Consider the following 27104-nt stretch of genomic DNA (forward strand, 5'->3'; position numbering starts at 1 on the left):
AAGACTTATTCCAAAGTAGGACAATAAACATTCCATATACTAGGGAAATACTATGATGAATCAAATTTTATGGATATACTTCAGAATACTTTTTTGAGAATACTTACTGCATGTATTTTAAACAAGATTTTACCTGTCCTGCTAGAAAAAGTGGGTTTGATACGACAAAACAATGAAAAAGGCTTCCTAAAGGTGTTCAAGTTCATTCTTTCATTTTTTAGAAAGATGTATACATAATTTGTTCTATTTGCCATACAGATATAGACGATACACAGATATAAAGATAAAGATATAGACCTAGTCATTCATTACCACAAGATAGTCCCTTATCTACAAAAGAAAAAATGTGTACAATGGTTTTAAAATAAAGAACAGAACTGGAATTCTGATCTCACTGGGGAGATAAATTATACTGTTGCACAGATATGGTCATGTCAGCATCATCAGTATTATAACTGGCAAGTATGTACTTTCCTACAAAGTTGGGTTAAAGGATACTACTGTATACTACTGCTCCGATGGCTTTGTTTCTGGTTAAACAGTGCTTGGGGAAAGGAAAGAGTCCTCCTATGGAGTCCAAGAGCGAGTTTCCTAGAACAATGATCAATGCCCACCATCTGTCAATGTGTAAGTCCCTCTATACACAGTCAGGCATTCCTCTGGGCTACCCACCCTAAATATGTGCGCACACACGCGAACACACACACACAGCACACACATACACTTAGGGACCACTTAGGTGAACCTGGTTTACTATCTTTTCAAGTAAGTATCATATCCAGGTGATTTATTTTTTTAAAAATCAAGCCTTTTACCCCATCCATTCACACTCATGTTCCTTTGAGTGCATGACAAAAAGATCCTAATTGAATTGCTGTTAAGCAAATCTCCCTCTTAGATACTGTACCTGCACCATCAAAGAAGGCAGTTTCCTAATGTTTACATTTAGCAATGAAATTTTTGCTTATACATAAAATAATTAATGCTAACCATTGCCTCTTCCATTTTCTCCATAAATAAATAAACAAGAAAGATAAATGGGTCAAGACACATTTGCCAAGCACTGCAATCCTATGGCTGTACATTTATCCTGTATTCCTCAGTTCATTTACATAGGAATCCCTTAAAAAATACCAAAAAGGTACACACAGAGAAAGTCTTACAATGCTTTCCTTAGTTTACTTTTCATTGGTTTGTGCATGTTTTGATCATCATAGCTTTTAAACTCATATATAATTTTCCAAGTTTTCACGAATTACAGAAAAATCATAAATATATGATAAAAGCTCTAGATCTGTACCTTAAAAACATGCAAGAGTATTATTGTTTTCTGGCTGATTTTTCTAACTACATCTTTGAGTGGCTTTGTTAATTAAGGACAAAATTTCCCTGTAAAACACTTCACTGCTTCTTAGATGTCTTTACTCACCAGCTATTGCAGTTATTGGCACGGCTTTAAACTTCACAGAAACATCTGCAAATGCTCCTCCTGTTCTAGTTACATTGATAATGGGTCCAACGTGATTTTCTGCCACTCGAACAATTGGTGCTGAGAGTTGAAGAGTTCCAAATGCATCATCATTGGCAATGATAATTAGATGCGCAATAGTTTCTACCTTAGGCCCAAGGCGTGGAGAATTTGCAACTGAAAGACAGAAGAAAATCAAACATATTAAAATTCTAAGAACTAGCCAAAAGTCAAGAAACCTCAGCAAGATTCCATCAGCTATACGGGATCATCGCTTGGTGCTTTCTATTACTTATATCAAAAAATATTTATTAATTGCTATGTACCAGCACTAAACTAGACATTGGGGAAACAAAAATAAATTAAGCAGAAAGTTTTATAGTTTCACATTCTAGGGAGATTTTTATTATAGAATCCTTAGCAGAGAAATAGTTCATCTACAGGGATATTTTAGTAAGTATTGGAAATTTGTCAAAAGACAAAATGTGATTGGAGTATAATAAATCATTACTCGGTATAATATTATAAGAGATAATGATGAAACCTTCAGAATTATGATCTTCTGATTAGCTACCAGCATGTCATAACATTTTTAAAAAACAGCATTTCAGTTACCAAATTGAGTAGGAAAGTAATTCAGCTACTTGCTCTCAAAGACCAGCTGCAAATCCTCATACTCTAATTAAATTACCGCCTCTCATTGCTTGCTTCCCTGCCCCTTCTTAGTTAACAGTCACTCAACTACCTCATCTGGAAAAACAGCCTCAACGCTATCTTAGCGCTGCCATAACAGAGTATGCACTGTACTTTTATGGCTCGCTTCCTACTTTCCACTCATTTTCGAGAGAGCAAAGTTTATGTCGAAGCTACTTAGGACCCTCCAAAAACTCTCATTTATTTTCTAGGTTCAATTCCAACCAGCGACCTTGCCAAAACAATTTAAAAAGTGAATTTTTAACACAAATGAAGTGTCGAAAAACTCTTTTTAGAAGTAAACAATTTTGAGTTCATATTTAGAATATCTCTAACAATTGTGGTATTTGGAAGTATGTGATAATGAATAGAATTTTATATTTTCAGTCAATTTAATCTAAATACAAGTAATGACACCATTTAATTTCAACGATATAGGCTCAGTCCATGCTAAATTATATCCTAGTTAAAGTTACAAAGTATAAATCAACATAATTAAATCCAACTAAATTAGGAAAGAATAACAGTGACATAGAGAATTGTAGCAGCAGACGACATTTTCTGAGCATGCAGTATTTGCCTGGCATTGTTCTAAGCACGTCTCTTATATCAAGTCATTTAATTCCCACTCCATCTGTATGTGGTAAGTTACACATCCCCACTTTACAGATGAGGAAGCAGAGGCAAAAAGACGTTGAGGAAGTCACCTAAGGGATTATTCCAGTACCTGGTAAACACAATCAAGAGGCATCCTATATGGGTTTGTCTAATCTCTTGCTCCCTTTATACAATTTCTCATCAAACCAGGTATAAAACCTTCATCTATCCACAGCTATTCACACTGTCCTATGCCCTTGTACAGGTGCAATCCTCTCACGCTGCTCTCCTGCACATTGATGATTACACTCAGGGCAGAGTAACAGAGACCCTACCAGGCCCTACACTTATTTTGCCTACGAAAATTTGAGTCAATTTCACACAGATTTGCACTTAATTGTTCTTTGATTATTTTACATCTAGCTTATGCCTATTCTGAATTGCCCCAAGTATGCTGCATGGTTCCAGAAACAAATCAAGCATAAAAAACATGCCAATTGTTTTTCCCACCCCATAGCACACTGATATTCTGCAAATACCACTTTATTAATAATTATGCATATTACTGAATGCTTACATTTGCCACAAACTATTGATCTTTACATATATTATCCTGTTTAAGTCCCGTAATATTTCTGTATTATAAATAAGAAAACTGAGGGTAAAAAAGATTATGTCCAAGTTTATTACTATACAATGGAACGTGAATTATCTGACACCAGCACCCACAACTCCTAGCTACTGTTATTATGTGATTCTCCCTCCTGTTTTATTTCCACCTCACTCAAAAAACTGTGAGGTCCTTGAAAACCATCTGTGTTATTTAATTCTTACTTAATAAGACTAATTATTGGGTTTTATTTCAATTTATTTACTATTTAACTGATTCTAAATCTTGCTAAGAAAATAAGGGATGAAGTCTTGTGTGAGAATTTTATCCTTGACTGTCATCTGAAAATTTAATGTTAGCATTCGCCCTATACAGTAAATTTCCTTCTACCACCCTGCAGTACAGTTAGCTACACTGTGTACAAGAACGTTGCTCACTATCCAGTATATCCACCCAGATGTTACAGGAAGGTAAAAAAAATTGACTTGCAGGAAACCTTAATTGATGTGGCAGAATATATTCAACACACAGATTTTGGAATCTTACTCTTTGGACTATGTAATCATAGTTTCCTTCAGAAGGTTTTGCTTGTTTTCATATAAATATTGTCCTTAAATTAATTGACCTTAAATTAATATCACCAATTTCTTCCTTTACTTGTTCCCTTATTCCAGGAAATCTAGATTCTGCTCACCTTTCTAAAGTAAGATGCCCATTTAGAAAGATGTAATTCATGAACAAGCTGTAACACAATAACTGCCTTCTGCTTCATAAGCTCAAGCCCACTCTGCTTCATTACCACCCTACTCTCTCTGCAAGGCCACTGCGCCCCAACCCCAGGGGGAGTGGCTGCTACTTTCCAGCAGAAGCTGCTGTACCAGATCCTCTGCCCAAAGTGGACCACTCCTCCTTTTTATCCCTAACCAGTGCCTTCTCAGCTCTCACAGAGACCCACAAATCTACAGGATTTCTTACTGCTACACAGCCCTGTCATCCTTCCATTCGTACAAGTGCCATATCCACATGCTCCTCACCAATACAATGAGCCTCTGCTGGTTGAGGAATCTTCCAGAGTAGATCAAGATGAGAGAGGCTCTTGCTACCAGTATTGTCCCTGGAATCCCCAAATTGATTCCAGAATGCTTTAGAAGCTGCAATATACAGTACAATAGTACTAGCGGTCAGTTACCCTGGATTACATAGACACTTCTGAAAATTTAATCTGTGAATATAACAGACTTTAAAACATGATTTCATGTTTTCAAGTGTCCCACTTCCATTTACCTTATCAACTTTTGTAAGATGATCCTTTCAAATTTAGAGCTTACTATTTTTATAGAAGTTTCTAGTATACCAAATTCTTAATTTATTGTTTTAGTATTCTTATTTCTAATAATAACAATAATAATAACAATAACAATGGCTACTTACTTGGGCGATTCTGTACGTTCTCTATTAAAGTAGAGTTGAGTAGTTCAATAAACACAGACTCCGACCTTTCTGGTTCGTCGTCTTCCAAAATTGAAATAGTTATTGTTGCCTCACTCTGATTGGCTCTGAAAAGAGCGAATCCAGAAGCTGGTATATAGTCCTTTCCTTGAGTTGCTCTGGCTAAATTAGGTGGAAAATAAGGCAGTTTTTCCATATCATCCAATGTTGCATATGTGACTATGACTTTTCCCATGAGGCCTTTTAACCTTATTATTGACAACGTAATGTTCTGAGTTCTTTCTTCAACTTCAATAGGTCTGTTTTTCTCAGAAAAGATGAAGATCCCATAAGGATCATCACTAGCCAAAACTATTAACGTGGCATTAGCATGAAATCCCAAAGAGCCACTGGAGACACTGAGGATTGACACAGAGAATGTCTTATCCAGTTCTGGGTCTTCGTCCGGCAGTATTTCCACTGTGACGTTGACACTTTTTTGCCCAATTTCAAATGTGACGTTGCCAGAGGTAAAGGCAAGATCACCATCAGGATCAGAGTCTACGCTCCAAAGCAAAGTCACTTGAGACAGTGCTCCATGACTTCTCATAATCTATAAAATATTGAATATTATAATGTGTTAAAACCACCAATTTAGATGTTTATACATAATGATAGGAAGATATTAAATTTTTATTTTATACAAGCTGTTCTCAAAAACATAAGGTTCTTGAGGGCATGGACAATGTACTACCCATTTTTGAAAACCCTCAGAGAGTTCTACTTAAAAAGCAACTGTCACATGAAACAAGAAACAAAAGACTGATTGAACATTTTCAGTTTGTAACTGTATCTTTTCTGCAATTAAAATCTATATAAGTAATAAAGCAAATGTAATTAAAGATTTATTATATTTACACACATCCATGAAATTTTTTACTTACTGCAAAGATAGTATATACTTCATGTTAAGAAACATGTGTAATATTTTCCTGAAAAGTTAACCATAAAACTCATTTTTTTAAAACAATTACATTTCCATTTGTCTTCAATATAATATGAAAAACAAACTCACCAAAAAACCTATTTGACCCAAGGTTATATAAAATATATCTAAGAAAGATAAAATGCCTTTTGTCAATAACATGTTAAGAATAAAAAGCTGCTCCAAATTAGTCCCAACTAACAGTAATTTTTATTTATAGCTAAAATATAAATGTTAGGTCAAAGTAAAATTTGAGCCAGAAATTTTTAAAAACTTGATCCTTTATTGTAATCCTTTTACATTTTCTTTCTTGAGTAATTAGTCATCCTTGCTAAAGTTGTTCAATTTATTCCACAATGGTTTACTGAAGATCTGCCATAAGAGTACAGACGAGATATATTTTGAGTGATCTTTCTTCATTATTTGTATATAGTCTGAGGAAGCTGCGCAAGCTTCTCAGTCCTCTGAGTAATTTAACAATAGAATCCTACTTAACTCCTAGTGGGACAACGCAGAGTAGACACACACACACACACACACACACACACAGACCCATACACATGGAGTTATTATTGCTGTTCACAAATGGTTTAGGTTTTCTTTCCTTCTAGGAGACAGATAAGACAGGATTGCACTGGATAACACTGGATAACATTAGCATGGTCATGTGACTTGCTTTGACCAAGGATATGTAAGTGGAAATGCTGTGAATCACTTCCAGAAAGAAGCTGTGAGAGCCAGTACACAATTCCCCAGATCCACATTTCCTGCCTCCATGAATACAGAAGCACCTGCTGAGATGAAGTCTCTCTACTCCTCAATCCCTAAGTGATTAATGATTAAGTTGGGGACATATTCATGAGTGATAAATAAATCTTTCTTGTATTAAACTACTGAGGGTTTGGACACATTTGTTACCACAGCCTATATAAATACAAAAATCTATGAGGAACAGCTCCATTACGTTCCTTAGAGTCAGGAATCCTCAGAATCAGAAGGTAAATTTGTATACAAAATTAAATACAAAACTAAAGACAAATACCAAATCAATATTCAATTATCAGTGTGTATTGTTTATGCCACTAGGTTAATTCCCTTCCTTCTATATAGAAAAAATTAACATAAAGCACACCTTCTTAATACAATAAAATAGTTTTAAAAGAACAGAAAGTGTCTAGGACTGACGGGAAAAATGTACTCACATTTAATATAACAGTGCTGTACCCATCTTCTGGTTCAGTTCCACTGACAACGAGTGACTCAGGGCTGAATTCAAATACACCATGAGCATGGTCAGAGGCTGCAATTGTCACTAGAATTTGGGAAGCCACTCCTAAACTGGCTGCATGAATAAGTTCCAACAGAGAGTAACAAAATGTTAATCAGTAATTTACAAACTCAAGGAAATGGCAAGGAACAACCTTTTGAAAAGAGTTGTACCATTCACTGTACATACTTCTAATTTATTTTAGAAAGAAAGGCAGATACCAATGGTTGCCACACATATTCATGCTTTAATGACCCTTCTCTATTTTGGCACCAATGTGATATACAAGTGCTGCATAAGCATTTGCAGATGAATAAGGAAAACTTGTTTTCCTTTTTCTTCTCTATGAAAGAGAACATTCTTCCACACAGAATACATGAAGAAAGTCTCCCACGACCTTTACTGACCTCAGAAGAACATGAGCCAAATGAGTCTTACCTTTATGAAACAGTGGTTTCCCTATGATTTTCATCAATCTGATTGAACAGATTCTTGGTTTCCAAATGTGCATTAATTCTAGGACAATTTTTTCAGCATATTATGACATTATAGATCTACCTCTCCTGGTTCCAAAGAGTCTAATCCTATAACTGAAGAAGTATTTAATTTTTTTTCCTGAGAAGTATGTTCAACTCCTATGTTGTATTAATTGATGCAGACAAAAAAGTGAACGATCCCAAAAGTGGTAATTAAATAGAGGTTACATGACACATTGACAGAAATTAGGAATGAGTTGGGTGGGGCCATGAGTTTTGACACTAAAATATAAAGCCTGACACTGTGAAAAATGAGCATTTGAGGATTAGAAAGAGTTCTCCCTCAAGAAACAGGTATTCTATGTATTCTCTCCTAATACGAATAAAAATATTTGAAGTAAAGGTTGAATCATGTTTGTACATGAATCTACTTCAACCAACATCCTCTCTTCTGTATTCCTTCCCATTAATTGGCAACTTATTCTCCCCGTTTCTTTTTATTTTCTTCTTAATTTCTTTGTCTCGCTTGTTTTGATTAAATGCTACATATAAAGACTTATGGTTCTTTTTGTAAAGAAAATCAAAGTGATACATTTAACATGAAAATATAAATGTTCTATTTATCTCTTTTTAGGGCTTCAAAGCTATCTAAAATGTTTTTCAATCACTTCTGTAAATGACATTCAAGCCAAATTTCTATTACAATTGGAATCAGGACACTGCAGTAGGCTAATACACAGAGGAGAGTCTGAGCGTTGGAGGGAAAGACTTGATTCTGACTTGATCATTTTCTAGCTGGATGACTACAACATGAAACAAATAATACTTCATGACATGGAGCAAATAACACTTCTGAACGTTGCTGTGGTGGTTAATGAGATAAAATATACAACGGACCTGCACACAGTAGGTATCAACAAGTGGTTAGTGTTGTTGTGTCTAAAAAGATAAAATACAGAACAGTAAATGGCCTTGGAACAGCTGCTTACCACGTTTGTGAATAGTTGGAAGGAAGAATTCCATGTCCCCATCACCACTACCACTGCCATCAACCCTAAAGAGTTCAGTCACTTTACAAGGAAAGACACACAGAGACACAACCCACAGAACACACATTGACACAATGAGAAAATTGAGAGCTCTTAAAACATATCCAGCAATGAGGAAAATGCAGCAATATTAATCCAATGACATGCATTCTTCCCACACAAAAAAAAGGTATAACATTAGTGAAGATACCAATTTACAGAAACTTCATTCATAGCTTCAAGAAATACTCCACATAAGTTTTAATTGTTATCTCCATTTCTGCCAATTTAATTATAAATTTTCACTTATAGCAATATAAATTGCTTTTAGCATTTTAAATATTTTAAAAATATTTGTTTGTGTGTATAAGCCTACACTTAGACCTATATACCTGTGACAGTCATCTTACCACTCACAACAACCGATTCAAAATTAGGGAAATGCATCTAATATTTACCTCCAGGAATACATTCAAATTCCCACCTTATTTACCATTCTCAGCCTTGATCTCCCTTTTGCAACTGACATTATGGAAAGAACCCTAGGAGAACAGTCTAAAAACCTCTGCTTTAGCCTTGGCTGCGACAGAAACCAGCTGCAAAACTTTCAGCAAGTCACTAAGCCTTTTGCTACCTCACTTTTCTCACCTATAAAAGGTGCTGCCTTTTATAGAATTGCTGTAAAGATCTAATAAATAATATCATAAAATATAAGGCAATATATAAGGATTATCATAAAGAGAAAGTGGTTTTACCTTCACTTCCAATACATGCTATCCCCCAACCATTATTTTATCAAATGTTTGCAAACAGTGAAGACAGGAAGGGCAGTGATGGTGGCAATGGAGAACAGGGCTAGGAGAAGCAAGGCCATATCCACACGAATGAGCTTCGCCTGGTACCCTTGACTGGCATGCTACTTTAATATCTGCTCTGCTCTTCCATTCCCCTTGATAGGACTGGGATATACCAGACAAAAATGTTATGGCACCCGAAACTCGAAATCATCTTAGAAACTTAAGAGGCAAAATGGATTGCAGAGGCTATCCAGTGTATGGCTTTGCCCCCATCATCCACAAGTTGTGAGAAAGAGGAGTGAAGTTCAACAGCAATGTACTCTGGCTAGCACAAAATATCTATTTAGGTGGCTATCTTATATGGAATCAGCTTTATAGACAAAAGAGTATGGGATAAGAGTTGCTCCCTTGACTCAGAAGAATTTAGCTCTACAAGTTATTTCATTTCTTAGGCGGCCCAAGGCTATGACTCAAGGAGTAGAGGCCAGTGTCTAGATGCCTTTACCTCTAATCCCAACTCACTTCACGGGGAGAGAATTGGATTCTCCGCCACCACTGTTTAGCAAGAAACTATAAGACTGGTTTCCAAATGAGTATTCATGCCCAATGAATACACAGCAATGCATATTATAAAGATATGGGAAAATATTTCTGCACAAAATCAAAAGTCTCACAATGTCACAAATATTATTCCTGAAAAATATTTGATGTCCCTTATTAATCAATATTAGGTAATGATCACTAACATCTTCTGAATTATATAAGTATTTTTAGATATAAATGTTACAAAGACTAACTTTTCAAATAATTTATAGTGACCTTTGATTAATGAAGTTCTGTCATGAAAATAATGATTTGAAGATCTGAGGACTTGTCTCTAGAGGACAAGCAAACCTGGTATTATTACATGCCACCCACCAGACAGGTCATCCAGCATATTTTTACTGTTTTATGCAGTCAACCATGTGGTGTCATTTAATCATGTGGTGTCATTTAATCATTTCCCTGGCTTGGCCTCCTTTGCTTTCACCTGCACTTTGGGAACACAGGGAAGGGAAACTTGGGGAAATGTGGCACACTTAACCCAAAGTCTCATTACATTCTTAAAGATAACCTTAATAATCTTAATTTTTTTGTCCTACCCAATCTGTCCTTGTGCATGGCTTATACAGTACTATGATTTTCTTCATCAAAACATGAAGATAATAAGACAATGGAAGAAACTGTCCTGATGAATATCATACCAACTAATTTCTTTATAAAGGTAATATGGTACATATCACATGTAGTCTACAATATCCCCACTAGCACCTGATAATCAAACACATTTAATATTTCTGCAAGGAAACATATATAAATAAACTAAGTGGCATAAATAAAGATTATAAGTAGCATCTCTTCAATGCAGATGAGTTTGGCCATGAAATGGATTTTGACTCAAAAATCTTTGATAATAGGAGCTTTCTGAATATCAGAATTGAGGATAAGATATTGCTGACCTCTTTCATTGATAATCACTTCATTATAGGTTATCCAAAAGGATTAGTTTTTACCTGGGCTACACCTGGAGAAAACTCTAAAGAAGCTACTTTGAAAAATTGAAAAAAAGGAAGAAAGGAGAGAGGTGACTATAACTGACCACTATAATTTGGTGATTCAGTACAATTACCCTACTTCATTCTAAAAGCACATCTACTTAAGGAAAAAAAACAATGGGTAATAAAAGGGGAAAAAAACACCACAGTAGGTGGTGTCCTTACAACAAACAATAGAGATAGTAGCTCAGAATTAACCAAACCTCACAGCAAAAGAATATGTAAATAAAACCATGAGTTGATGATTAATTTCTAAAACTAATATTCTAAACTGATGTATAGAGATGAAAATTTTCTTTTTACTAAGAAAGGGACGATACATCAGAAATTGTCTACCATTTATCTTAAGCAATTATTAACTTTCAGGCTCTTCTTTCCCAAAACTAGTAATTCACTCATTTATTAAAAATAGTGACATGAAAGAAATGTATTTCTTTAATAGAATCTACAATCATCACAGTGGGTAGAGAAACAAATATTTTATATTTTTGAGTCACCAGTCTTACCTCCTCCCTCTGGGTTTAACAACTCAGCTTTAAAAGACTTTTCCAATTCAGGGATAGAATTATCAGTGATGTTAACAGAAATGTATTTATATCTTTCTCCTGGTTGAAATTCTAAGGTTCCGGCAACACTCTGAAATACAAATAAAATATTTTTCCATTAGATTATAATTAGTCTGTATATGAATGTGCAAAATGAAATTTTTACTATGTCCCAAATAATTACAAATACTGAAACAGAAGAACATAAATATAAAATTGAAAACACACAAGTGTTTTTTAAATTCCAAATAAATATTCTCCAACTAAATAACATCGATAAATTTTTATTTCTCTTATTTGCCTATTCAGCAAAAATGTAGTCCAGGAAAATGAGAAATGTGACATCCACAAAATTCCTAAAGAATTAATTCAATGAAATGCACTGAATTCTCTTGAACAAGTATATTTAGAACCACTCAACTTATATCATTAAGCAAGTTAAATACTGAGTGCATAATAATAACGGCATTTTGATTCTAATAATTTTTTCAAGCAATAATAAATACCAGTCCATTGGGCATTAATCACCTTTATTATACTTGCAATTGCAATTCATAATATAGTTGTCCCATCAGAAAAGTTCCCATACCACAGGAAGAACAGTTATTCAAACTCAAAGGCCCTTTCGCTCCTGTTACCTCTTATATAAGAATTTTCCCTTCAATTTATGAGCATAAATTTTAAAGTAGTTTAAATGTTTCTAATGTTAGCTTGTGTAGATAACTATATGTCATCTTGTCAAACTATTAATGATCTTAAAGCTAAACTGAACAACCCAAGTACCAATTCACTTAATCACTTATTTATTAACTTTTTAAAATATTTATCCAACATATAGCATGCTCATGGCACCATTTTTGATGCTTCCAATTCAAAAACATCTACGACAAATCTCTAGCTCCATCAAGAAGATTCCTAAAGTGTTAAAATGTAATAAAATAATTCAAATAGAATAACAACTGGTATAAAAGACATATAATTAGCTTAAAAAGGAAATAATTAACTTTGCCTGGAGTATAGTCGCCAATGGAGTAATTCTACAAGTCTTAAGAACAGAAGTAACATTTGACTGTCTTAGGAAACCATTTTATTTGACCTTAGCAAAATCTTACACAATTGGACATTTCATGTTCTAGAAACATGTTCTTCTCTGGTATTCCATGATATCACATTCTCCTGTTTTTCCTACATTTCCAGCTCATCCCTTTTAGTGTTCTTTGCCAATTTTAACATTCTCCTGTGATCAATAAAAACTTGTTAATCAGACCCTCCCTAGGCTTTCTCTCTAGATAAGGCTATTATACTCTAGGTTTTTAACATCATTTATATGCTCCCAACTCCCAAATTTCTACTTCCAATCTCTGATATCCAGATTTAAATATTAATACTTATTTCAAATTTTTTAGAATTTTTAAATTCATAATCTTCCCTTAAAATTAGCCAATTCTTTCCACTGCACTAAATTGTAGAGTAAGAAGTTGCTTATGCCAGGAACTAGGGAGTCACTTTTGACACCCTCTTTGCTTTATCCATCACACTAAACAATCCTCAAATCCTGCCATTTTAACTCTTAATATTTCTTGTGACCGACTACTTCTGTTACCTGCATAGCCCAAGATACTATTACTTCTTGCCTTGCTCCACAAAAAGGACTTTTTACTGGTCTTTCTACATCAGTGTCTGTATCTTCTCATCCATTATTTGTGGTTCAGCCTAATGACCTCTTATAAATACACAACAATTTCAATAACTTCTTGTTTTCAAAATAAAAGTGATCTAATCTGTAAGGCCTAGTATGATCCAGGCCCTGCATACCTTATCTCTCATCACCACACCAACTCTCCAGGTTCCAGAAACATGGGTCATCTAGCTGTTCCTCTGACAGCCTGTGATTTTCCTTACATCAGGGCCATTTTACCATTTAATTTGGGTCATTTTTCTAGTTTCAAGTAATTCCTCCCCCTTCATCTAGTTGTCTAGTTTTCTCCTACTTAAATTTCAGAGCTCTCAGTTTAGCATCACTTTCCCAATAAATCCCTCCTTGACTAACCAGACTATGTCAACACCCATCTCTCTCCCAGAGTACCAACTTTGAATATTTCCCGCAAGTATGATTCAATCTTTAATTAGTTGTTTAATTTCACTCAAGATCTGGAAGTAAACATCTGGATGGCGGGGACCACCTGTAATTTGGTATATGAGAATCAGGTTAAGAATGGTGATATCTGATATTCAGTTGCCTCCTTTTCAGTACATGATCATTGCTGGCACCGCCCCTCTCTCCCCCTCACATAATCAAATACACACACTCACATACACAGCCTAAGAATTCTTACTTTTGTGGTACCATGGAGCAGAGGTAGCCGAAGTATCATAGAGAAGTGGTTAAGGCGAAAGTTACTAGGTTTTCAGGGATAAGCAAAGGCAATAGTTCAAGGTGGTAACAAGTGACATATAGGACATCTAAGCCCCCCTGAAAATCCTCACAAATGTCTACAAGGGTATTAGCCTTCCAACAGTCATGAAGGGTGGGAACGTAGGTTTTTGTTTTGTTTTAGTCTAGTTATTAAAGAAAATGCAATCCAACTCGAGAGTGGGAAAGTCCAGACTACCTAGAAATTGAAGACCATCAATATAAGGACTAAAGTATTTCTTTAAGAGAATACAGAGAGGACAATACTAAGCCAAGCTGCAATATATTGTGGAATATGTTACATACCAAAGAAGATAAAGACACAATAAATGTCAGGACAAGAGATATAGAGTGTGAGAAAGAAAAAACCTGAGAAAACTTTGCTGACTGGACTACAGACAAAATTAATTGAATTCAATTAACCAAGGTTTCTGCGGTTTGGAAGGAAAAGTCTGTACAAATTACTGAATGCTGCACAATTGTGTGGGTCTTACTGGATTTAAAGAAAAATGATTCTTTGGGATAACAGAAATATTGAAGGATATAAAATACTTCTTGAGAAGTATAGCCAAGAAGAAATTATGAGCATTTGCTTAATATGAGTATTGATGATAGTAAGAATAGATAGTGGCTGAGTGTTACTATACAGGTGCCATGTCTAGTACGAGACACTTAAAACACTGCCATCAATCGTCAGAGGATCCTGCTCAGCAAATATTGTTTCTCTCTTACAGATAAGGAAACTAGAGTTAGGAAAGATTGAGTTGCCCAAGGCCACACATTTAGAAGACACATTTAAACCAATTCCAAATGGTAGGCTGGCTGCCTGGCTTGTGTGTTTGTCTGTTTGTTTGTTTGTCTGTTTATTTGCCAGTATCATACTGCTTCTCACTTGGAGGAAAAAAAATATTAAAATTGAAAAGACATGAACATATAATTTTTTTATAATTTTAGTTTTGCTTGATGGATGCAGACAAGAGGATTTAAAATGTGTAAGAAACATAATTTTAAACATATCTGATCAAAACCTATACCATTAAAATAAATAATACAAGTGAAGCCTATGACAGATATAATGTACAAGAGAAATCAGTATGATAGCTTTTTAAGTGTCAGGCTTCAAAGGACTGAAGTCTTTAATTTACTTAAATATAAAAAGCCATCATTGCTTATTTTCTTTGTTTAGTGTGTCCCAGGTACCATGTCAAGTCCCTTCCAATTCTCCAAGAGACTTGTATCCATTTTACAAGGACAAATACCATTTCAGAAGTATTAAGTGATTTACCTGGTAGTCCTCAGGACTGAATGCCGTCAATGACACTGTTCTAAATTCCACCATCACCCTCCCCAGGAGTCCTTGTGCACGGACGACCAATAACTTAACTTCTCCATCTTCCTCCTGCACAGTGACGTGTGGAACAGTGCTAGCAGGCAGGGTCATTGTATCCTCTGGCTGAGGAGGCAGCCCTACGGAGAACTGCAGCAAGCCTGGTAGATACAAAGAGAGGCAGGGCATTCTTGCACCAATTATCTGTGGAAGAATGTCTTATTCATTTGAAACAGCCTTGTGTAATTATTTTGATCACCAGGATACAATTCTGGGGACACAGAATATGTTTAGATTTTAGAATGTTAAAAATTAAAATGATAATTTTCCTTGTCTCTATTAAAAATGCTTTCTTTAGCTTTTTTAACAGAAGCATCAATAAAAAGAACAGTGATTAGGTTTTAAAGTACATATTATCAAATGTTTACTTATATATGACTCTCTAGAATTCATTCTTGAATTTAAGATTTGCGATACATTTTTTTAAAAATTTAACTATGAAAATCAGAGCTGAAGAGTCTCCCAGGTTTCTTACACAGAACTTTTAATAGATGTTGTGGCTTTATTCCTACAAAAGAGCTATTACTTTTCACTGCAGAAAACAGTCTCAGTTTATTAGGACAAACGTCTATAACAGTTCCCCAATTAAGAAAATTATCATTTTTCAGCATAAGACAAAAAGAAATTAATATAAACATACAGTAACAACTCCTTGAAGCTTAATTAAATATAAATTACAAAGTATTTAAATTAACAGATATTAACGTATGACACAGGGATACATTTTAAAATTAAAAAAAAAAATTTTGATAGCCATGAACAGAAAGTTTTACTCAAATAATCCTACATATACTTCAAAATATATTACTAAACTTCAGAAATTGATCTTTACATTTACCTTCATAAACAAAGTACCTCAAAATGGCAGCTCAGAAGTTCAACAGCTTAGAAATGAGAGGGTCTAAAGGAGTTCCACTTCAACCATGTACCAGAAGTCCGTTAAGAATTTCTTAACAAGACTAAGTACACCCACAGAAGAGAGGATATACTTGTAAAAGGGCTTGGTTACCATATGGATGATCACTAGCTTTGATGGTGATATCCGTTGTTTCCTTTTCAGGATCTATGCTTGCACCACTGATGGGAGTTGAACCTAATTTCCCATCTCCAGGAATTGCAGAAACCAATGTCACACGGAAATACTCATTAAGCTCAGGAATACCATCATCAAGAACATATATATTCAGGACCTATAAGTATGAAAATCCAGAGGAATTAAGCAACGAGGCATGTATAAGTTATTTACCACTTACTAGAGGAAAATAAAAGAGCAATTAAATTATATTTAATTGAAGTTAATATTTAACATGACTGGTTTCTATACAAACTTAAACCTTAAAACGCAGAAAAGAGTGTGTGGTAGAGGGAGAGAAAGAGAGGTTTGTGAAATTAATTCTTTAAACAATAATGGGTGCTAAGCAATAACATTTTTTGTCGAAACTATCCTATTTGTATATTAACATCATACCACATATGATATTATATTGATATATCATGTATTCTTTGTATGAAACACAGCGGTGTTAGCAACCTCAGGGTATAGTGTTCCTAACTGAGGCACTGCACGTTATCTGATAGGATATGGTAGGGTTGTAAGAAAGGGCAACACACACCTCTAGTTCCTGCTTAAGGAAAGCCTGAAGTATGTACTCATAGCATTTTAGAAAACAGATTCACAATGGGCCTTTGAAGTCTGGCATAAGCAATTATGTCCAAAAATGTTATGAGAGAAAGTAGTTGTAACTCAGCCATGCTCTACAAAATTTAAGTCAAAATTTAAAGTGAAAAAATAATTTTTTCTTCCTTTATTAATTGAACAAGTATGCTTTGACATCTACAGGGTTAGAAATGGCCCCAGTCCCTAAGAGGCTCACAATCTATTGTAGGAGAAAGATCTATAGAAAAATATTTAAAGTGCAATGTAAACATGTCACAATAGAGTTATGTACAATGTAAACAACCAATTCTACTTGGTGAAGGTTTTACAACAGACATGTTTGAAGCAAGTCTTAAGAATAAGTTGCAGTTGTAAATAATGAAAAAAGATATTCCAAGTAAAAGAAACAACACTAGCAAAGGTACAGGGGCATGAGAGAATATGTCATACAGGCAACTGCACTTAGACTACTAAGTTTGGATGGATAATCAAGAGTTGGAGCATAAGGACCCTTTATGCTACGAGTGAAAAAAAAGAGGGGGGCGGCTTCATTCCACAAGGAATTTTTTAGTGTTGAAGCATACCAAAGTAAGCGTTCCTTTTAGTGGAAAAAAGAGTTTGAAACTAAAGACTCTATCAAGGTATAAATAAATGCATTTTATATGGTGAGTCAGTACACAAAACAATATTTGCCTTCTTTATGTTATAAACTCTGCTATTTTCTACTCGTATTCTATTTTAAAAATCTTGGTCATGAGTCACTAAATTGATTTCACAACCAATATGCCATTTAAAAAAACTTGAAAAACACCTTTCTAATACACTTTCCTGTACTGCCGAAATAAACACACACACACACACACACACACACACCACACTTTCCAGACTCCCTTAAAGCTAAGTTTCTAGACATGACTTAAGTATATTCAATAAGATAGATTCTCCAGATATCTGGAAGGCAGTAGCAAAGTGGAGGCCACATTACTGCTGTTTGTGCTAGAAATCAGTCATGGAGCATGAACAGACATCTCATATTCAGCCACATGCTTTGTAAGATACAGGCTAATGTGGATTTAGCAGGCATAGTGCTATAAACCGACACCACTCTTCAATCTTTTTACTGTAGCTTTAAATACTTTTTAATTAAAAAAATTATAGAAGGAAATATTTTAAATAAATCTTCACAGGAGCATATACAACTATTGTCCTGACCATAATTTTATTAACTCTCATCTTTTCCAAAATATATATGAATCTACTTTATAAAATAATGATTTCCAATTATATCTTTATTCCACAGTTGGTAAATTTTCAAAATTTGGTGGATCAACTCTGTTTTCCAAATAGTAACATTAAAATATTTCCACATACTATCAGTATTGCATGATAAAAGAAAGATAACTTTAAATCCAAAAAAGTAGTAAGAAAGACAACATCAGAATATAATCCTTTAAATTGAATAATGTTAGCCTTATGAAAACTTACTCATTGTCCTAATTTTCCTTATTTTACTAAAGACCAGTGAAATAGTTATCATGGATCTACTACAGACTGTTATTGGGGAACTTTTGTTATAAACTATTTAATTTGTTCCCTTCTTCCCCCAAATTATGGAGATTTGATCACTCTTCTTTAGCTTTAACTTTTTAAATGTTAAGAACATTTAAAAATCTTCCCTCAATTTTATCTTTTTCACCCAATTAATTAACTCTTAAATCCCTGAGAAATTTCCTTAAAGATTATATTGGCAAGTCTGAAGTTATTTTACTATTTATCCCTGATGACCTATTAGCTATTTCCTTTTTTAATGAAAAATTATACTGAGATGAATAGTCCAACATGATAGACTGAAATAATGCAAAAAACATTCTGATGTAGGAACAGTTCTCATCCCAACTTCACTTACAAAGAGTCATTTATTTCTGTAGTATCTATACAGAAATGAGATCATGGTTCATGGAAAGTTTTTGATAAAATGGGAGATCACTTATACTTTCAAAACAAAGAAAAATTACCCCATTTTTCAAATTTAAAAATAGAATGAGATTGTAGTTATAAGAATTTCTCATTGGCTGACTGAAAGAGTACCATTAAGAATTCTGCAGTTTCCCATTCCATAAATAATAACCAAATAAACCACAATAATAAACCTCCAATATATACCATTTTTATTATATTGGGATTAAAGAACAGTTAAAACTGTAACACACATGATTCAAAATCCTTAGTTTTTCTTTTGCAAAATAAATGCAAAAATATTTTATACTATGATATATACCTAATTGTCTAAATATTTAAAATTGCTTAAACAGCAAGAAGCTGCAAATAAATTACAGAACAAACAGATCAGAAAAAGCTTTCTAGGAGGTTTTCAAAGAAACAAAGAAGGTAGGGTTCACCTCTGATCTCTGCCAAGGAAGGAATGTGATAGATCCACTGGAATTAGCAAAATCATCAACATGGTAATTAATGCCATCAGATTCGATCTGTGAGATGGTGTAAAAAACATGCACAAAATCCAGAGCTCCTCTGCTTCGCTCCACCACACATGAAATGGTAGATCCCTCCTCTGCAATCTAAAATTGAATAGAAATTATTTATAGTTACATACCAATTCAAATCAGTGATAAAATTACAAGCTTTCATGAAATCCTTTTATCATAACCTTAATTCTACAACTTTCTACCACTCTTAGAAGGCCTCAATATCCCTCCAGATATATTTTGACTGCTAAAAAATATTTACAACTATTTATTTTTCTCTCATTCTTTTATAGAGGAAAAAAAGCAATAAGAATGATAATCAGTTAACTGTACATGTAGTTCATTCACCGATACCTCCCGTGTGCCCAACACTGTACTAGACGCTATGGTTACAAAAGATTGAAAAAAAAAAAGAGTTCTTTCTCTAGATAAGTCTAAAAAGGAAGACACGCTCAAATTTTTTAATGAGTTCAGCACAAACAAGACAATTGGGGTCAGAAACTGGAACATGACATCAGGGAGAACATTCTAGGCATAAACATACGATGTAATCGAGTGGACCTGGTGAAATCATTTTGAGGGTGGTATTAAGTGCCAAGTGGGGAGAGCCTTGAGAAATGCCTGGTGGGGAGCCAACAGTCAGGTCAAAGAGGACATTTATGCCATGCTTAATATATTTTTGATATTTTTGTCATATATAAGTACAGTCATCCCTCGGTATCTTCAACATACTGGTTCCCTTCATGGATACCAAAATCTACAGATGCTCAAATCACATCTTAAATGATATAAATGTCTAACCATAATGCTGTACACTTAAATACAACATTGAATGTCAACTAAAATTGAAAAAAAAAAAGAAAGATGTGTGTGTGGGGGGTAAAGTGAAGGGGAATAAGAGGTTCAAATTTCCAGGTATAAAACAAGTCGTTGGGATGTAATGTACAGCATGGGGAATATAGTCAATAATATTGTAATAGCATGGTATGGTGTCAGAAGGTTGATGGACTTAACATGGTGATCACTTCTTTAGGTATATAAATGTTGAATAACTATTATATACACCTGAAACTAATATGTTAGCTATATTGGAATAAAAATCTTTAAATAAATAAATAAATAAACAAAATAGTGGAGCACATATTCTCCTGCATACTTTAAATCATCTGTAGATTATTTATGACATCTAACACAATGTAAATGCTACTGTATTGCTTAGGGAATAATAAGATAACAAAGTCTGTACGTGTTCAGTACAGACACAACCATTATAGGCCTACTACGACTTTGGGCTACAACACAGTACTTGTCAGCAACAACATAACTTTTTTTTCAAACATTTTCAATTCACAGTTGGTTGAATCCATGGATACAAAATCCACAGAGATGCAGGGCCAACTGTATACGTATGTATATACACATGTGTGTGCTTGCTATGTGGAAAACATTTTTATCTAAACAATTATATGGAGAAAGAAGTTGTAATACCTTTTAGAATAACGTCTTCACACTCTTAAATTCTCAGTCTCTCGATTTAATTTTATTTTTATGTTAGCAAACAATTTATAGAAAAAAACTAAAACTGAATAGATCTCAAAATACAAATCTTAATATGTTTTTCATGTCAATCATAAGCACCATTCATCAGAATTTAATAAAGCCATTTCAATGCCAAGATTAGGGTTAGAGAGATCAGGTTTGAAATTTGTCTACAAACAGACAAGAGTTAAAACAGTTATCAATGAGCATGGAAACACCAGACGTACCAGTAAGTCCCCCAAGTTTCACTGAGCACAGCGCTCCTACTCCCAAGTGTAGCAGCCCTAGAGCCTCATAAAAAACACGATCAAGCACCCCTGGGGCAATACTGTAACTCCCTTATTTACCTGCCAGTCCACTGGCATGTGAAGCCCCAAATGACCAAGTGACTGTTCAGTGAAGCCCTCAGTGTGTCTCCTGTTGGACATCCTCAGACCCAGCCAGAACCAGAACTTCTAATCCAGTGGAGCCTAGAGCATGGGAGCAGGAAACACAAATTCTGGCAGAGGGCCACTGGGAGTGAGGGAAAAGGGCTAGTTTTACTTTCATCCCTTACTTCCTGAGCCCATATGGTCTAATTATTGGGGACACAGGACCAGATATCAGTCACTGGATACACATATGGAGGACAACATCCCAAACCTACAAGATGTCCCTGAGCTGGCACCATGGCTGAGTCTTTATCCGGCAATCCCATTGTTACACTAGGCCAGCTGCTACAGGTTATGTGATATATGGTAAAGTCAGGGAATCCTATGACTGTGCGCATTGTTACACCTCCTTCACAAATTACAAGTCCCTTTCAGGTAATATGATGCGGGTCCCCCGTGGATACAATGGGAATTCATTCAGATGGTATGGCAGAGGTACTAGGAAGATAAACTCATTAGCTAAAGGATTAATTCCAATAATAATGAGTTGCTGCCCCCCTCCCCCGTCCCCCCCAGCCGCCCTGGAGTAAAAGGGACTGATTGGGATCAACCTGCCACTTAACAGCACATTGAAAAGTACTTAGCTTTGCTCTTTGCTACTTGCTGTTTGGACATACAGGAGCAACAGTTGCTAGATCAGTCTTGGTAAGAGGCAGCCACGTGATATCACAGGCCAAAACCTAGTCTCGATTACTAGCATCACTCATTTGATGGTTTTGTGGTGGTGGAGGAATCCGCTAACAGCTAGTCAATGCCTCATCCTAACTTCCTGGTTGTTGAGAGACTTTCGGGAAATGCCCCCTCATAGTTAGTTTACACTCCCAGTGGTCTATTCACATGACTCTTCCCCAAACTTCCTCGTCTCTAGATTTGATTCTCCCAGACTGATCCACTACATCATTAGCTCTGTTCAGAGATAAACTATCTTCATACTTCAAATCATTTCTCCCTCCACATAAGATGAATGGCTAAGTGGTCTGTTCATAGCTCTGCCCTTGTCCTTCAGAGCCACTCCTGAATGGAGCAGTAGAGTGGTAGCAGCCCACATTCAGCAAGAACCAACACGTAAGCCGGGTCAGGTTTGATAGACAATAGGCTTTGAGGCAGGCTTGATTTTTCCTCCCCCATCAGTTAGTAACAGGTTTAAGGGTAAAGGTAAAAGAGTTTAGTTTTAAATATGTCCAGTTTGAAATATCTATTAAATATCCAAGAGATGTGTCAAGTAGGCAGCTGGAGAAATGAGTCTGGAATTTTGTAGAAGCCAAGATTAACATTGCAAATTTTGGAGGCATCAATATATAAATGGTACGTAAGCCCATGACAAATGGTATATAAATACAGAATTATAAAAATGGTATTTAAAGACTAGATAAAACAACAGAGAAGTAAGCATAGATGGACAGAAGAGGACCAAATACAAGTCAGTTCTGCTCTAACACTGGTTTTGAAATCATGAACTTGTTCCAACGCAACTGATCTATCAGAGAGGACTTTTAACACAACATGGATTTCACATTTACTTATTTGTGATTTTATCACTAGAAACATGGTGAACACAGAAAACTGTAACCACTTGAAACAAGCTATGTAGGAATACACAAACACACACACACCCCTTAAACATCTACCAATTACCTCAGTTTAGCACGTGTGTTACCATCCACTCTTATCTGCATCTAATGTGACAATTTTCCCTCTGATTTCAGACAATGCTCCTTCCATCACTTCACAATAACATACAAGCCACAATTCCTCTGATACGCCCTTCCACAAGCAAACTTAAGGATTTTTTTCAAGGTATATACCATATTTATTGTAGTATTTAAGTGTTGAACATTTATTGTATAAAACTGACTTTCAATACGTCCTTATCTTCCTTTTCACATGTCATTGACCAAGTTTTTGAGTAGCATTTTCCTAATGCACCTTCCCCATAAGTTCTGTGTTTTTCAGTAATTTGGCATATGCAGGTGACTTTTAGGAACCCATCTATCGCATAATGGAACCCATTTATCACATTATGGCAGAACTGACTGTTCTAAAGGTGGGGCCCTCCAACCCTAAGAGGCCAAAGAGGAGAAGAAGCAGCAAAGAGACCCAGGTGCTCAATACAGCATCTAATTTAATTTCCACTTAGGCATTCACAGCATCATTTTCATCATAGCAGACTGGTACACAAACAAATGTGTGGGGAAAAGATTACGGCTTTAAGGTCAAACAGTCCTAAGCTTCTTTACCACTTATTAAACATTCTCAGTCTCAGCAATCTCTTCTTAAAATGAAGATCATAATGTCTCATAGATTTTGGTAGAGATTAAACAAGTGCCTCACATGGTGCTTAGTAATATATAATTTGTAAAAAAAATAAAAAATTGTATTTATTCCTCTGAAAATACAGACACATATACACAATAACAAAAAAAAAATGCTACATGAAAAACATCCCCTCATTTTTTCAAAAAATGTATATGCTTACATGTTGAAAAAGCAAACTAATTCCCATGTATTTCGATTCCTATCACAATTGGAACAGATTTGCTCCATTTTCCCACCCCAAATTTTAATCAGAGTAAACAGTTTAAATGAGTTAATAAATAAATCATTAATATGAATATCTTAATATTCAGCATTTCTCTTTTAAGAGGCAGACATTAAGTAGATCCAAAGATACACTCAGGAATCTGTGATGTTTCCTTACAACTTTCTACCAAGTCAAGAAGCATTACCATGCCGAATTAAGAAAGAAGCTTTTTGCTTAAAGCAATCATGGTGAAAAGTTATCAAACCCGCTTTTTTAGAAAAGCCTTCATCAAAATCTATCATCTACTAACTGTTTTCAGTTTTAAAAATAAGAAGAAGAAAAAAGACTATACAAATCCAATATAACTGTGTTGGTACGTGCTACACATCAAAAGTTCAAAGAAAATTTAATGAATAATTAATACAATAAAGTAAACTCTGTAAAATTTCAATTAGGGAAGAAGTTTCAAATGTAAAGGGTCCATAAAATAGTCAGGTAGGATGCTTGGTAAAAATCCACCTTTCGTACTTATGAATTTACAGAAAAATGACATACAAGCCTGAGATTTGCTTTAAAAATTACTTCAGCCAAAAAAAGATGAAATAAGATTGGCAAAGGCTGATAAATGTTGAAGTCAGGTGATGGGTCACTGAGGTTCACTACTTTATTTTCTCTATTTTTATGCATGTATGAAATTGTCTATTTTACAAGACTTTTAAAATTCAGCTTTTTGCTTGCCATCCCATCCCCCTGCCTGAGATTCTGTTTCTGGAATGGGATCTCGAATCAGGAATAGTGTCCAGGAATATGAATTTGATATTTCTGACCAAGGTTGTCCAATATGGAAAATACCAGAGTAGAGGATGAAATTATTAATACCAGAAGATGATTAAAACATAGAGAATAAATCAAATTGTTTAAAAAAAAAATTTTCTACTATTAAGATATTCATTTAACTGACTTTAGAATCATGATACAAGAAAATGTTTAGTCCAGTACATGAAGGGGCATAACATCAAGTAATATCAGAACGTATTTCACAAGAAACAATAGTAGCCACTACTGTTTTCTCTTTTGAGTCAGGAATTTACTAAATCTTCAGATCAGCAAAAGAGTAATTATAATGGTTAACAATGAGAAGAGTTCTTGAAATATATTTTCCTAAAAAAAAGGAATGTACTGTTCTGAGCCATGAATTGGCTTTCTCTATTGAAATAGAAGATTAAAGCTGAACAAATTACACATTCAATTAATTTTTTATTTTGTTTCATGCTTGGGTGATGATCTATGATATCAGATTATATCACTATCACTCATATCTAAAGTAATCTATTCACATAACATATGGCAGGCACTTAAAACCAAACAGAGTCCAAGTTAAATAATATTCTCATTTTTATAAAGATCCTCTCAAAATGTCTCTCAATTTATTTTTAAGTTGGGAGTTTATAAATATAAAACATATTGCAAATATTAGTTATGCAAGTAAAATAATGAGGACTAGCAAGTTATATGAATCAGTATGAAAATCAATGTCATTACTTATAATTATCTGGTATAGAAGATCATAGAACATACAAACACAGAGCTAAAATAAGACGGACAGAAAATAACACATAAAGTTCACAGAATAACCAAATACAGGAAGGCAATGTGGTTATTAGGCTACAGATCCAACAAAAATGAGTCATCTGTTCAATACAGATTCCACTTGGAAGCCAAAAAACTACTTGGAGTACCCCATCGGGGCTCTCAACTGCATACAGGTGTATTTATTCTTTCAATTGTAATTTATTAAGCACATGCTACCATGTTTCCCCAAAAATAAGACCTAGCTGGACCATCAGCTCTAATGTGTCTTTTGGAGCAAAAATTAATATAAGACTCGGTATTATATTATTAATTTTTGCTTCAAAATACACATTAGAGCTGATGATCCGGCTATGTCTTATTTTTGGGCAAACACAGTATTTGTCAGGACATGGTGTTAGGAGGGAACAACTCAACAAAGTAATTACCACTTTCAATATGTCAAGCAGTAGACTATGTCATAGTCTATATATTTTCATTATTTATTTAACATGTGATTATGCTTCCATTTTAACTTTAATATTTGTGTCATATAAATCTATAAAAAATGTAAAATAACATAACTCAGAAGTCTTTAAAGGATCTCTATTGCCATCAGCATTTTTGAAGGGATAAGAAAAAAAGTTAACTTTTCAATGTCACTGCAACAACACAATGCAGAAGAATCTACGGAAGTGACTGATTTTTATTTCTGTAAATGAAGCAAATAACCATAACATTTAAACTCTGAAGACAATTCCAGGCATAGATTAAACTGGCAGTTCTCAAACACTTTCATTTCAGGACACCTGAACACTCACAAAAATTATTGAGAATCTCAAGGAGATTTTTGCTTATGTTAGAAAAATCTGTTGATATTTACCATTATACAAATAAAAATTGAAACAAAATTACATATTGATTTATTAACCCATTCTAAAACAGCAATAATAAACTCATTACATGCTAACATAAGCAACATATTTTATGAGAAATAACTATGTTTTCTAAAACAAAAAAATGCAAAGCATAACTAAAACACTTCTGCTGCATTAACAAAATATGATAGTTACCTTAAAGAATAGTGCTTCTGCAGATAATGAGTTGTGAGCTGAATTAACTGCTTTTTTCATGGAACACCATTTTCATTTGAAAGACTGAATGACAAATTTTGGTCATTTGGACTTTGGACTTAGTAATAAGGGGGCATTGCTTTACATTTTTACAAATCTCCATGTCTAGCTTAATAAAAGACAGCTAGATTTTCATATTGCCTTTTGCAATCAATTTGTCTGTTGCTATTGTTCTTTTGGTTGAAGTATATAAAGAGATGCAGCCTCATGTAAACATATAAGTGGAAAAGGAGGAGGATTTTAATAGTCTTCACAGATAGTTGTGAGTATTCTTCCTCAATATTATAACCAATATTTGACAAGTGGTAGTTTCTTAGAGTTTAGTAGCAGTGTAGCATCATACTGTAATACCTTAATATCCATTGGTCTATCTTGCATTTCAAATCAATCTTTTACCTATGCATGATTTTGTAACAATATAATTTATTTGGAAAAATTGGTTCAGTGAGTTATAGAGATCTTCCAAACATGGACACATTTTA

General features: G+C 34.5%; 1 protein-coding gene across 1 annotated transcript in view; it reads right to left on the reverse strand.

The window, feature by feature from the left end:
* The window catches only part of ADGRV1 (adhesion G protein-coupled receptor V1), a 503501-nt gene that overhangs the window by 397514 nt on the left and 78883 nt on the right, over positions 1 to 27104 (reverse strand). The window contains exons 22-29 of the mRNA XM_019734240.2: positions 19346 to 19522; positions 16299 to 16479; positions 15188 to 15390; positions 11451 to 11580; positions 8514 to 8594; positions 6984 to 7123; positions 4800 to 5409; positions 1430 to 1645 (exon numbers count right to left, since the gene is read on the reverse strand). Coding sequence (XP_019589799.2) covers positions 1430 to 1645; positions 4800 to 5409; positions 6984 to 7123; positions 8514 to 8594; positions 11451 to 11580; positions 15188 to 15390; positions 16299 to 16479; positions 19346 to 19522 — 1738 coding nt within the window. The remainder of the gene's footprint in view (positions 1 to 1429; positions 1646 to 4799; positions 5410 to 6983; positions 7124 to 8513; positions 8595 to 11450; positions 11581 to 15187; positions 15391 to 16298; positions 16480 to 19345; positions 19523 to 27104) is intronic.

This window comes from Rhinolophus sinicus, linkage group LG03, assembly GCF_036562045.2.
Source record: "Rhinolophus sinicus isolate RSC01 linkage group LG03, ASM3656204v1, whole genome shotgun sequence".
NCBI classification, from domain to species: Eukaryota; Metazoa; Chordata; class Mammalia; order Chiroptera; family Rhinolophidae; genus Rhinolophus; species Rhinolophus sinicus.